We start from the raw sequence: 14306 nt of genomic DNA on the forward strand, positions 1-14306 counted from the left end.
ATTTAAAACCATTAAGACAGCAGAGAGAACACTATTAATATGTATGCTATAAGAAATCTGTATGTCATAAGGAAAGGAGTATTTTCCTATTGCAGAATTTCTGAAAGTCTATGGCAAATTTTGTAAAGGAACGTACTTGTCTGGGGAGCAGTTGTACCTATTGTGATTTCTAGATTTACTGTAATATTCAGTAAAGATTTACTTTCACTAGGAGTAGAAAGTCCTAGTGAAATAAGGTGATAAGACAAAAGTAAAAGCTGTTGTTAGAAGTGAGTTTGAATATCGCAGGAAGAAGACTAAAGTGCTGGTTTGGTAATAAAGAAGAAAAAAATTCTATTAATTACATTGCTACAATTACAAATTGATTTAGAAATGTAAGCAATCTGCCTAACAATCAAAAGAGTAAGGCTACAGAATTCCCTCCTTGAGCCACATTATCCTTGTGGAAAATAATACAATTATATGTTCCCGCATGACGTCCTTGTCTCTAAATTGGAGAGATATCAATTTGATGGATGGACCACTCGGTGGATAAAGAACTGGCTGGATGGCCACACGCAAGGAGTTGTGGTCAATGGCTCAATGTCTAGCTGCAGACCAGTAATGAGTGGTGTCCCTCAGGGATCGGTGTTGGGACCGGTCTTGTTTAACATCTTTGTTGCTGACATGGACAGTGGGATTGAGTGCGCCCTCAGCAAGTTTGCCGATGACACCAAGCTGTGTGGTTCAGTCGATACGCTGGAGGGAAGGAATGCCATCCAGAGGGACCTTGACACACTTGTGAGGTGGGCTGATGCCAGCCTCAGGAAGTTTAACCGTGCCAAGTGCAAGGTCCTACACCTGGGTGGGAGCAATCCCAGGCACAGCTACAGGTTGGGCAGAGAAGAGATTCAGAGCAGCCCTGCAGAGAAGGACTTGGGGGTGTTGGTCGATGAGAAAATGAACATGCGCCGGCTTGAGTGTGCGTTCGTAGCCCAGAAAGCCAACAGTATCCTGGGCTGCATCAAAAGGAGCGTGACCAGCAGGTCAAAGGAGGTGATCCTGCTCCTCTACTCTGCTCTTGTGAGACCTCACCTGGAGTATTGTGTGCAGTTTGGTGTCCTCAACATCAAAAGGACATGGAACTGTTGGAACAAGTCCAGAGGAGGGCCACGAGGATGATCAGGGGACTGGAACTTGAGCACCTCCTGTATGAAGACAGGCTGAGGAATTTGGGTCTGTTCAGCCTGGAGAAGAGAAGGCTGTGTGGAGACCTCATAGCAGCCTTCCAGTATCTGAAGGGGGCCTACAAGGATGCTGGGGAGGGACTTTTCATTAGGGACTGTAATGACAGGACAAGGGGTAATGGGTTCAAACTTAAGCAGCAGAAGTTTAGATTGGATATAAGGAAGAAATTCTTTACTGTGAGGGTGGTGAGGCACTGGAATGAGTTGCCCAAGGAAGTTGTGAATGCTGCATCCCTGGCGGTGTTCAAGGCCAGGCTGGACAGAGCCTTGGGTTTAGTGTGAGGTGTCCCTGCCGATGGCAGGCGGGTTGGAACTAGATGATCTGAAGGTCCTTTCCAGCCCTAACTATTCTATGATTCTATGTTTAAGATGGGAATAGGTTGCTTTTAACAATAATCGTATAAATTTGGTGCTCAGAGTAGCAAATACCAAATTATGTGTCTCAAGATATAAAAAATAATAGGAATTAAAGCTTTGGTCTGATTTGGCCATCAAACAAGACTCATATTAACTATGAGGTAATGGTGTTAGCCTTAAAATGAATACTGATGTAACAAAGTAGTGATGGACAAAGAAGGGCAGGGGGTTGGAACTAAATGATCGTCCAAACCATTCTGTGATTCTATACCAGGGGCATTAAATATTTGCAAAGGGAAATACACCTTTAAATGTTACTGCAATTTTGTGTTTATTGATGTTTTTGCACCCCTTTCTATACCTGTAATCGATAAAATTTTTGCTCTATTGGAACACAAGTCCTACGTCAGCGCACTATAGACTTGACATAATCTTGTCTGAACCATTTTTTAAGAAAGTGAACTTGCTAAAAATAAATAATTAAACACAGCTTCTTTTGAATTTTATCTTTTTTTCTTTGGTCTGAGTGCATTTCATAATATAAAAAATTTTGGGTTTAAAAGCTGAAGCATGCAATATTGTTATGTATTTATTGCAAATAACCTTATTTCTTTTAATATTTGGCTTTAAGTTGTACACAGTACTGTTATCTGGCAAGTAATTTTAACATACGATCACGCAATGAACTACTAAAACATAAGTGAAATATTCTTTTAGGGCATGGAAATATATGCATCTCTTACAAGCATGAATTAGCAAATCAAATACGAAGCAAGAGGGTTTTTACACATTTTAACCAAAACAGTGCTTCAATTTCTAATATGATATTGATGTATGTTAGTAGTCCATGCAAGTATGGGCTATACTATCCCATACTGTTAAGTATCATGGCCAATCTCTGGTGCATTACTTGAGCCCCTTTGCTGATCCCCCTCCTCCCTCCCTCCCCCCTCCAAGTTATTTAAACATGTAGACAGTTTGATCTGTAGACAGCTCAGGATTCACATAAAGCTGTTCAATACTTTTAAATTCATGTTTATTAAACTGGGTATAAATATCTGGATGTTATTGAAAGATTTCATTGCTGTATAACATTGTAAGTGATAGTGAAATTAAGACAAATAATATCAGTACTCTGTGGTTAAAAAATGTAGAGATCTGCAGAAAGATAAAATAAAAATATCAAATGGGTTATGCAGAAATCATAGAATCATAGAATAATTAGGGTTGGAAAGGACCTTAAGATCATCTAGTTCCAACCCCACTGCCATGGGCAGGGACAACTCACACTAAACCATATCACCCAAGGCCTCGTCCAACCTGGCCTTGAACACTGCCAGGGATGGAGCATTCACAACCTCCCTGGGCAACCCATTCCAGTGCCTCACCACCCTAACAGGAAAGAATTTCCTTCTTATATCCAATCATCATGTGCAGGAGCCTTAATATGGTGGAAAGGGCATTGCAACAGAAAAGCTGAATACATTGTGCACGTGTATAGAACCTTGGAGGTGAAAAAGCTTAATTTTAATGAGTAGGGAAGTGTTGCAAGTGCATATATACGTATATTTAGGCTTGTTTGTCTTGCTAGCTGTATATCTGTCTCAGGGAATTAGAGATTGCAGTGGTGGGATTGTTTAGAAGACTGATAAATCTGGCTGTCTTTAAAATTTTATTTAAGCTTTACTAGACTGATATTCATTAACATTTCATGCTAATGGCTCATTCTTAATCATTATTAATCACTATCACAGCATATTCAAAGCAGTTATTTATTAATAATCGTATCCTAAATTAGCTGTGAATGTACAATACGCTGCCGTTGTCGCAGGATGTCACGGTCTGGGTCCCCAAGGGTTGTAGTGATGAGGCTTAAGAGCTTTTCAGTGGGGGAAGCCAGAACTGATTCTGGGTCATTTTTCTCTTCCCTCCTCCAAATCTGACTCCTTTGTTTAAAAGATTATTCTGTCATAGTCCACCGTTGCACTATATCACTGTGTACTGTGCAGCACTGAGGGTTATTACTTCCCTGTACTGAGGCAAGTGCCATATCCTATTGCTTGACCATTTCTTCCCTGTTGCTTTAGCAGCTGCTTCTTTCTTCCAATAGCAATCCAGTAATGAATAACTAGGAGCCAGAATAGCAAAAGGAAAGCAAAATATCTGTAGGCAAGAGGAAGATTTTCTTGATATGAAGATTGCAACCATCCAAGAGAATTATCTTACATGGGCAACATGTAGAGTTTCTGAAATATCAGCTGAAATATCTGTTCCAAAAAGTAGCAGAAGGTTTACAGCAATATAAATGAGACAGCACATAAGTAGTATTGTTTTGCTTTGGAGTATTATTTCTTGGATTTAAGATAAAACAGGTATAGTCTCTAAACTAGATGAAATATTGCTTCAATTTTGAGCAAGAGTAATGATCTGGATATGGAGGAGAGGGAAGCAAAATGTCTCCATATAAATTTGCTGAAAGTACTGTATTCCCATATTGTAAATACCAGTTTCCATTTCTGCATTCTGAAATAACGGAGATATGGAACTAAAAGTTTCATAAGTACATTTTTACCAAGTTTTGGTGTGGCCATATTAATGTTGTGTGACTACAGAATATTTAAGAAACTGAAAGAAAAAGAATGGTTTGGGCAATTCCACATCTCTTTACCTGACTTTACTGGTACGAAATTTAATGGAGGAAAGAATAGTCAAATGCGGAGGTTAATGAGAGTAGCCCAAAATGAAAATAAATTTATTTATAGTACACTAATCTGCTGGTTTTGACAATTTTTTCTTTTTTTTTTTTGTGACTCATGAAATCTGTGTTGACTACAGGTAAGAATATCAAACCGTATCTAGGATTTGATATTATGGAAAACAGGAGACTATTCCTTAGAATAAAAAGCAGGAGAAATATCAAGTGCTGTCTAAAAGGAATATTGCAAAAAAATAAATAAATTGTGGTATTGCACCAATGAGCATATCTGACAAAAGTTAGACAGCTTTGCCAGCCAAGAGGGGGATTGGATTGTCATCACTGTCATCAATGATCCTGAGGAAGGAGAGTAACAGAAATGAAAATCCATAGATGAAGTACAAGTATCATGCGTCCTGATGCTGTAATAAGAGCTTCGGTCAAGAGAAGAAAGTTATTTTATCGTAAGATAATCAAATAAGGTATTTCCAGTAAAACTGTAGAAATAGTAACGTAAACATTAAAAGGGCTAGTGAGTCCTCACCTGAAATGCTGTGCAAAAAGGTTTTAAAGCAGAAGTGGGTGAAGAGGCTTCTGGAATAATCATGGTATCGGAAAACCTGAATCAAGAGAAAAACCTTTAAGAACAAAGTTGTTTAAACCATGAAATGCAGAAGTTGAAGAAATGTAATTATTGCCTATAAAAATCTCAGGACCCTTTTTGAAAGAAGGGTCTGGGAGTTCAGAGGGTGCAAGTGAGAGAGCGTGCAGGTATATATTCATTGTATTGAACAGATAACTTGGGCTTTTAGGCTCACTAACACTGAAAACCCCAGTCTTTGTTTTCAAGACATCACATAAATTGCTTACTTTAATTTAGCTTGGATTTGTATCTGAATTCTCCTAGAATTAGAGGTCAAAGTTAGGGATTTTTATCCTCTTTTGCTGTTCTTCTATGTGCTTTTAGATTTTATACCATGTCTTGCAGAGGTGCACTGAGGAAGGTCAGTGAGTATTTAATATGTTTTTGTTGAGGAACTGCTTATATTTACAGATTTTATTTTTTTCCTCTGTTTTCACTAAATTGGAAGTTGCAAAGACAATAGCACCAAACTAGGACCAGCATATTGTGAGCTAGCTTCTGCTTGAAGCTACCAACAGAAATATAGTCTTAAAGTAAAATATATCTAATAGTTATGCACTGCTGAAATCAAAGGAATGCTGAATTTTTACACTGGGGAATAATTTAAGACCACAACAGGAAAAAACCCCGTCAAAACAAGGTAGAGATGTAAAGATTCTTGATCAACTACTTAACTGCTCAGTGGCAAAAGAACAGAAGATTTTTGGTGGGCTGGGGCTTTTTAGTTGTTTTTTTAAAAAAAAAAAAAAAAAAAATGTACTTGCTGAGTCTCATTATTCTGACATTTTGTAAGAATGTCACTTTTTACAGTGTGAACTCTTAATGCAAGTCAAGCTATACTGTGAAGTCCTATCAATAGCTGCATCAAACACAAGGTATTCTGTGTTTCTTAGCACCTTTCTAAATAAATCAGTGTTTTAAAACTGAGTGTGCTCTCCCTCAAAGGCTTCTTGTGTCAGCATGACTTTCTAGTAAGATCAGGTCTGCTTCTGGAACCTGTGAAGTCTGAATTATAATATCAATCATAGGATGGTTTGGGTTGGAAAGGACCTTAAGATAAACTGCTTCCAACCCCTCATGACAGGTTGGATCAGTAGATGATCTTCCAACCTGCCATGGACAGGACACCTCCCACTAGACCAGGTTGCTGAAAGTCCTGTCCAGCCTGGCCTTGAACACGGCCAGAGATGGAACATTTACCACTTCTTGACACAAACCTGTTCCAGTGCCTCACCATCCTCACAGTAAAGGATTTCTCCCTTTCATCTAACCTGAACTTACCCTGTTTCAATTTGAACCCATTGCCCCTTGTCCTATCACTCACTCAGGCTGAACAGCCCCTATTTTTCTCAGCCTGTTTTCATACAAGAGGTGCTCCAGTGTCCTGATCATCCTTGTGGCCCTCCTCTGGACTTGTTCCAACAGTTCCATGTCCTTTTGATGTTGAGGACACCAGATCTGCACACAATACTCCAAGTGAGGTCTCCCGAGAGCAGAGTAAAGGGGCCAGATCACCTCCTTTGACCTGCTGGTCACGCTCCTTTTGATGCAGCCCAGGATACGGTTGGCTTTCTGGGCTGTGAGCGCACACTGAAGCCGGCTCATGTTCATTTTCTCATCGACCAACACCCCCAAGTCCTCTGCAGGGTTGCTCTGAATCTCTTCTCTGCCCAGCCTCTCTCTGTAAACCTACATTTATATTATGGTGTTTTTTTTCTTTTTTTTTTTGTGGGAAAGTTGATTGTTGTCCAGTTGTGGGTTTTTGCATTGTAGGGATTTTTGTCTTTTTTTTTTTTTTTTAATTTTGTGTTAAGATTTTAACAGGTTGCCATTGATCATTTTATAGTTCTGTTAACCTTTCTGCTGTGAGTGCAACTGTAGTTGCTATGCAACATTTTACTCTAGCCCTCTAGGGACTGTGTCATCTTTTGAGAGAAAGATGTATTCAGTGTGAGTATCTTATATTTTCCATCACATAAGTCTAGTCGGTGGATGAAATCATGGGACCATGTCAGATCCTAGGAACATTATAGGACCACAGACTTTCTCCAGGGATTTTTTTAGATTAAGGTAGCTTTACATTTATAGATACTGCATATTATGAATGGAGTAAATAATGATTAAAAAAAAAAAAATCAGGTCACTAAACAGAGTATGTTCTTATCTATATGTATTTTTCCTATAAAATGTATTTAAATGTTAAGTTTACTTTATAAACAGTTAGGAAATAAATCTTAACTGATTTCAATAATATTAATCCAAGATAGAATACATTCTAATAGGTCTTATTCTCAGTTTGCCCTTCTGGTCTTGGTATTCTAATCAATTTTTCAATAAAGCATTCAACTTCCATGTGTTACCTTAAATGGATGGAAGTTGTATTTCTCCTTTTCTGGTAAAGAAAATTTGCACTTTTTCTACATCCTTCTGTAAATCCCTGATGTTTCATCTTTACTCTTTTCTTTTTCCTAAGCCCCTATTTTATTCTGACACACCCTCTCAAGTGCTTGCACTTCCGTCCAGCTTGGCAAGCACTTTTGCTCTGACAAATTCTGTTTGTTTTTTACCAAGCATTGTGCTTTTAAACTATGGAATTGAATCTTGGGTGTCATGCGTAGGTGTTTAGTAGCCTTATTTTGTCTGTGTTTTGAGGGTCTCACTTTCCTCATGATCTTCCATACAAATGTTCCCATTTTCTCCTTTCGCACAGTGAGACTGAAGAAAGCTTTATGGCTTTTGGTGTAGCTTCAGGACTTGTCCTTTGGTTAATCAGAAGAAGTGGACTGGCATATGTATGTCTGAAGTTATTTAAAACAGATTGTTAATTGCAGTGCAAAAACTTAGGCATAAATATAAAACAAAATACAGTGTTCAAAGAGCGTACATCTAATTAGAATAAGACAACTGCCTAAGTGAGGGGAACTAAACCTTGTGGAGTTACCCCCTCATCTTGTATTGTAATTCGTTTGGTGTGCTTTTACTTCAGAATTAAAAGCGTAGTATGCTGATTTGGGTAAGGTTTTAACTCATGTATTCTACAAACAATGTGTTGTCTTTAAGTTGTTAACAGAATGAATGTTCTGTATTTTAGTCTCAGCAGAAAACCTGGAGAAGAGCCTGAAGCATATGGAGAGGCAACTCCAGCAGCTTGAGAAGGATTTGAAGACTTTTCCAGTTCCTGAAGATAAGCACGATAAGTTTGTAGCAAAAATGTCAATATCCTTTGGAGTATTCTTTTTAAAATCCAAAACAAAACCCACAGCTAAACAAAACCACAAAAAAAAACCCACAACAAAACAACTGTCCTGGGTTCAGCAGTGCAGGAGTAATTTAATTGCATTACCTTAAAATTTAATTTTCTTTGCATCACTTCTGTCTGTTCTGTAGTATTTATTTTTGAAAAATAGAACTGTCTTTTTCCTCTCAAAAATTAAATACATGAGCAATCCAACTAAAGATTCATTTAAAGTGGATAGAATGAAGAGAAAAATGCTTACTGTTGGCTTTTACACTGTGTGTAAGTTTCTTAGGAAAAAGTAGTTACAATACCAATGAAAAGCATTTTAGTGTTAAACAACTTTTTTTCATGGAAATACTGTAAAGATGTCTATGACCCTGTGTTCATTTGTTTGGTAGTATATGCATCACCACTGTGAATGTTGTACATGAAGCTACAGAACCAAAACATTTATTTCAGAAATGAGATTTACAGCACTTGAAAACTGGTTTCTAGTTTTATTTTTGCCAAATTTCCTTTTCTCACTATTTATTCCAAATCCTGTACCCAACTTCACTGCCTGTCTCATAAGAAAGCTTTGTGACATGAAGGTACTTAATTAAAGCAGAGGGAAAAAAAAAAAAATCACTTAAACCTTCCTACCAGATGATGGTCATACATGCTTGGCACTGAGACTAAGCTGGAAGCAGAAATATCGGCAGATAGACAGGTTGAAATTCCCTCTGCAGGCATGGTTAGGTTATTACCTAGCTGGAAGACTACTTTGCTGTGTTCAAAGACAGGGGGACTCAGGAGACAGTCCTTTTGATTAATCTCACACTATTGAATAAAAGATGGCAAGTATCCCCGAGGCCAAGTGGATATACTGGTTCTTGCTGCATTAGGGCCACTCTCCTCTTCAGTAGACTTGCTGCAACCAAAGCATTTACAGCTTCGCTTTGCGCCTTCTCTGGACAGTGTGGGTTATCTGTAATCATTCAGTGTCACTACTGATTTTTTTCAAAGGTCAGGTATGTTGTTGGTGAAGTTGTCCTCTGTTTTGTTGCTGGCTTTTTTTTTTTTTTTTCCAGCTCAGTGCGTTTTTGAGAGTTGCAACCTAATAGCATGGTGTCTCTGTAGTATGAAATGTAAGTTCTGTCCATGAAGAAACCAACAGCCTAATGGAAGAGCTAGCAAAAGGGTCCCGAAAGCAAGAGGTAAACTACTCCTAAGAAGTTACAGTAAAATATATCTGTGATAGCTTTCTCAGAAATATTGCTAGTAGTGTGTCTGGGCTGGATGGCCTGACGCAAAGAGTTGTGGTCAATGGCTCAATGTCCAGCTGCAGACCAGTAACAAGTAGGGTCCCTCAGGAATTTGTGTTGGGACCGGTCTTGTTTAACATCTTTGTCGGTGACATGGACAGTGGGATTGAGTGCGCCCTCAGCAAGTTTGCCGATGACACCAAGCTGTGTAGTTTGGTTGATACGCTGGAGGGAAGGAATGCCATCCAGAGGGACCTGGACACGCTTGTGAGGTGGGCTGGTGCCAGCCTCAGGAAGTTTAACCATGCCAAGTGCAAGGTCCTACACCTGGGTCGGAGCAATCCCAGGCACAGCTACAGGCTGGGCAGAGAAGAAATTCAGAGCAGCCCTGCAGAGAAGGACTTGGGGGTGTTGGTCGATGAGAAAATGAACATGACCTGGCATCACTGTGTGCTTGCAGCCCAGAAAGCCAACCATATCCTGGGCTGCATCAAAAGGAGCGTGACCAGCAGGTCAAAGGAGGTGATCCGGCCCCTCTACTCTGTTCTCGGGAGACCTCACTTGGGATTAATGTGTGCAGTTCTGGTGTCCTCAACATCAAAAGGACATGGAGCTGTTGGAACAAGTCCAGAGAAGGGCCACAAGGATGATCAGGGGACTGCAACACCTCCCATATGAAGGTAGGCTGAGAAAGTTGGAGCCTGGAGAAGAGAAGGCTGTGTCAAGACCTCGTAGCAGCCTTCCAGTATCTGAAGGGGGCCTATAGGGATGCTGGGGAGGGACTCTTCACTAGGGACTGTAGTGACAGGACAAGGCTTAACAGGTTAAAACTTAGAGGAAGTTTTGACTGGATATAAGGAAGAAGTTCTTTACTGTGAGGGTGGTGAGGCACTGGAATGGGCTGCCCAGGGAAGTTGTGAATGCTCCATCCCTGGCAGTGTTCAAGGCCAGGCTGGACAGAGCCTTGTGTGACATGGTTTAGTGTGAGATGTCTCTGCCCATGGCAGTGGGGTTGGAGCTAGATGATCTGAAGGTCCTTTCCAGCCCTAACTATTCTATGATTCTACATTAGGAATAGAAAGCATTTATTAAGAAATCTAACCTATGAAAAAGGACAAACTCTTCTTAATCTGTTAGAATAGAACTGAATAGACTATTTCAGTTGGAAGGGACCTACAATGATCATCTAACCCAAAATGGTCATGATGCTGGCAGTTGAAATACCTTACAACCTTTTGAATTTTTATAATGAGGACTAGGGTTTGATAATTTTGTGTGTCTTTGGAGATGTGGTTATAAAACTTCCACACCTATAAAATAAATAGGGAAGACACTACCAAAATTCAGTTGAGAATGAGCAAACAATGCCCTAAAAAAATCAATGTCACTTAAGGAAAATTAACTTCGCACAGGAAAATTAAGTTGATAAATAGATATGTACTTCTATGCTAATATCAAACATCTACACATAAAAAAAAAATATGTAGGATGCTTTATTTTCCTTTGTGTTACGGACATTGAGCATTCCTGAAAGTGGATAGCAGAAACTGAGTGGAATACTGTGATAAAATGTTATGAATTGTATTTAAGACAGAGGAAGTCGCAGTTACAGAGAAATAGTGTGAAAAGTTAAAATGTAATGCAAATAAGATAAATAGGTGGACCTTGTCAATATATAGAGTAACTTTACCAGGGGTTAAAATTCCATCCCCTTTTATGAAGAAAAGTAGAGCAGTTTACTGATCACTTATAAAGGATAGTGATCATTTTAGGAAACACAAAGGAGATCTGCATATCATCTTTTTCAGGCATCTCAAAAGCTATAATCCTGCCAGATAAGATGAAGGTTGTTAATGTGTACCAAGGAGATAAGCCATAGCCATAAATCTAAATTTGTTCTTTGCATCAGTTTTCTCTTGGGGGAGTTTTGGTCGACCCCACTGCAATATTTTGAATGAAAGGATGATTTCAAATGAAGGAATCAGTAGGAAAAAAAAGCAAAAAAAGTAACAAATCCCCAGGAGTAATCAGTGGTCACAAAAGACTTGAAAAGATCTTAAAATTAGATCACATATAAACCTATCTTACTGCATAATCTTGCATGAGCTAAGTTAGCCCAAGACACCAGAGGAATGAAAGCTGAAAAGAAACACTGAGCTTTCTTAAAAGGGCTGCAACAAGGATCTGCAAATCTGGCATCTCTACCAAGAAAGCTGATGAAGACTTAATAGAAACAAAACCAACATGTATATATAGGAGATATAATATGGTTGGGGAGAGTCAGCAGGGGTTTTGTAAAGGGAAACCATACCTTGCAGATCTATTAAGGCATGCAGATAACAGTCAGTAGAATTTTACTGAATTTCCACATGCCTTTCAACATGGTGTATTAAAATACTTCCAAAGAAAGAAATTTCTTAGTTTAAAAGTGGAATGATTAATTTTTTTGGATTAGTATCTTCAAACAAACAAACAACAAACACCTCATTTCAAAAAGGAGATATTGGCAGATGCTGACAAAGAAGGAAGTGAATTTCAATGATTATAGAGTAATAGATCTGGACATTAGAATAAATAAGTACAACTGCAGTTAAAAGCAAGCAGAAGACATAAGAAAGTTGTTGTAAAAATCAGTTATGCTCACATCTTGAGTGCTTCCATCGCCCCATCTCAAAAATTATACTGCATACATACTGATGTGACAAAGAAGAGCGACAATGATCAGTAGTAGGCAATAATTTCTGCATAAGGAATATTTTAATAGATTAGGACTGTGAGGGTGGAAAATCAAAAAAGTTAGGAAAATACAGTAAAAATACTTGAAACTCTTTATCCCATACAGGGCAAAAGTTAGGAGCATAATCACTGTGCATTATAAATAACCGGGGTTCATCCCATGTAAAATACAGTCTGGCAGTTAAAACATACTAATAGAAATATTTTCTTACACAACAGACAAACTGCAGCATTTACTTTTGGGATGTTGTAGAGACTGAAAATGTAAATTAATTTCATATAAGGCTTACATAGTTAGCGAAAGATAGTGCATCTGGATCTATTAATGGCAGTAGTCCAGAGGTAGCTTTAGCTCAGAAAAACCACTAACCAGCAGACGTTTAGAAACTAAATACTACGCCAGGTGAATTATCACGCTATACCTGCCAAGTTTCCTTCTTGTTTTCCCTAATCATTGGGCATACTGACTGCTGCCAGAAGCAGTTGAGATGGATATTTGGTCTTACTCAGCATATATCAGTCAGGTAAAACCAGCCATAATATGTATTTCATTGTATTAGACTCTTAAAATAAAGTATTTTGAATAGTAAATATTATGAACAGGGATAATTTGCCCTCACCTACTACCTCTCCCAGCAGACAGGCAGTAATTTCCAAACAGTAGAGTTGTATATAGGTTCTAGTAATGTCTGTGAACACACTAATTAAAGAAGCTCACTTTTAGAAAAACAGGAACTTCAATAAATTACAAAGCAAAAATGGTTTGATGTAAAGGTTAGATAATCCTGCACAGCATGATGAAGCCTGGACCTGTCTTTACTTTTGTTCCTGTGACAAGGAAAGCTGAATGATGCTGATGTCTTGAAAAGCATGCAGCTCATAAGAAAAAAGCCAGCAGGAAATCTGAAAAAAGAAGGATGATTCTTTGTTGGAAATAATTTTTCATCCTGAGTACAATTAGGCTGTATGGACAAGCAGGCTGTTACATCCTGTCGCTAAATATCACAACCCAAAGGCCCCTAATGAACTGATTAGCATTCTTGTTCCTTTAGGAAGTCAGATATATGCACAGTTGGTGCACTCTTTTATTGACAAAGTCTATAATTATGAATATTTCTCCTATATATTATATTGTGCTAGTTTGTCAGTCATCTTATGTATGCTAGCTGAAAAAGGAATTACAGTTATCATTGCAGGTCTTCTGTTTCCTTTAATTAAGAAAGTCAAAGAATATTGAATTGATGCTGATCTAGAGTATTAAATCCCTTGAGTGAAATGTTCAATAAAAAGCAGAGTGAACAAAATACCTTTGTACATTCAAAAATGAAAATTTAGTGGGTTTATGGAGAGTATTTAGATTGCTTATTAAACGCTTAACTAAGTAGTTTAGTCAACATGCTCTTTATCAGTCCAGCTCACATCTCATGATTTTGTAAGTAGCAGCTGAGAAACTCTTGACAAGTTTCAGCCTTCCTGTGAATGTGGTGTTGGTGGTGATTTTTACAGAACTAATTTATGGAACTAATATTTGAGAGACGAGTTTGTTGCTGCCTTTCAGCTAGGAACAGAATCTTTTCTATTTGATCAGTTCTCTATTCCTTTTTCCTTGTTTAAGTTGATTTGTTGGCACTGCAAAAAGAGAAAGAAGGAACAGTACTTACCCAAGCCAGAGCCTGGTTCAAGTTAGGTAGAAGAAACAACAAACCTATTTCAACTGCAAGAAGAGACTACATGTTGCTTCTAAACTGTCAGTTACTTTATCAGCCTCATAATTTGAACTTCCTTCTGTACAACTGAAACTGAAGTCTGTAACATGTCCTCACATCCTAAGGACTTTGAAAGATTACAGGACCTGAGCTTATTGGAAAAAGGTTGCATATTGCTCTTTGGGAGGTTGTTGAGATGTTGATGATATGGACAGATAAGGCTTTGGCAAACAATGTAAATTTAAGTATATAATTCCTTTAAACTGGTCTTTAATATCTGTTCTGGACTACAGGCATGTATTATAGCTAGCACTGGTTTTGCTTGTAATATATGGCATATATACGTTGTATGCAGCAGCTGTCAATTTGGTTTAGTATTATAACATAGAGCTAAGTAGGAGTGATTCAAGGATAAGTTATTATTTGACAAATACTCCTCAGAAGGTACTAATTTAAAGATC

At 38.3% G+C, this 14306-nt stretch overlaps 1 protein-coding gene across 1 annotated transcript in view; it reads left to right on the forward strand.

The window, feature by feature from the left end:
* DIAPH3 (diaphanous related formin 3) overlaps positions 1-14306 on the forward strand; it is a 225541-nt gene that overhangs the window by 121702 nt on the left and 89533 nt on the right. Inside the window, exon 23 of the mRNA XM_057415289.1 lies at positions 8013-8137. Within this exon, the coding sequence (XP_057271272.1) occupies positions 8013-8137 (125 nt within the window). The remainder of the gene's footprint in view (positions 1-8012; positions 8138-14306) is intronic.

The sequence above is a fragment of the Pezoporus wallicus genome, unplaced genomic scaffold (genome assembly GCF_028554395.1).
Source record: "Pezoporus wallicus isolate ANWC-B61680 ecotype Strahan unplaced genomic scaffold, APGP_CSIRO_Pwel_v1 contig_6972, whole genome shotgun sequence".
Lineage (NCBI taxonomy): Eukaryota > Metazoa > Chordata > Aves > Psittaciformes > Psittacidae > Pezoporus > Pezoporus wallicus.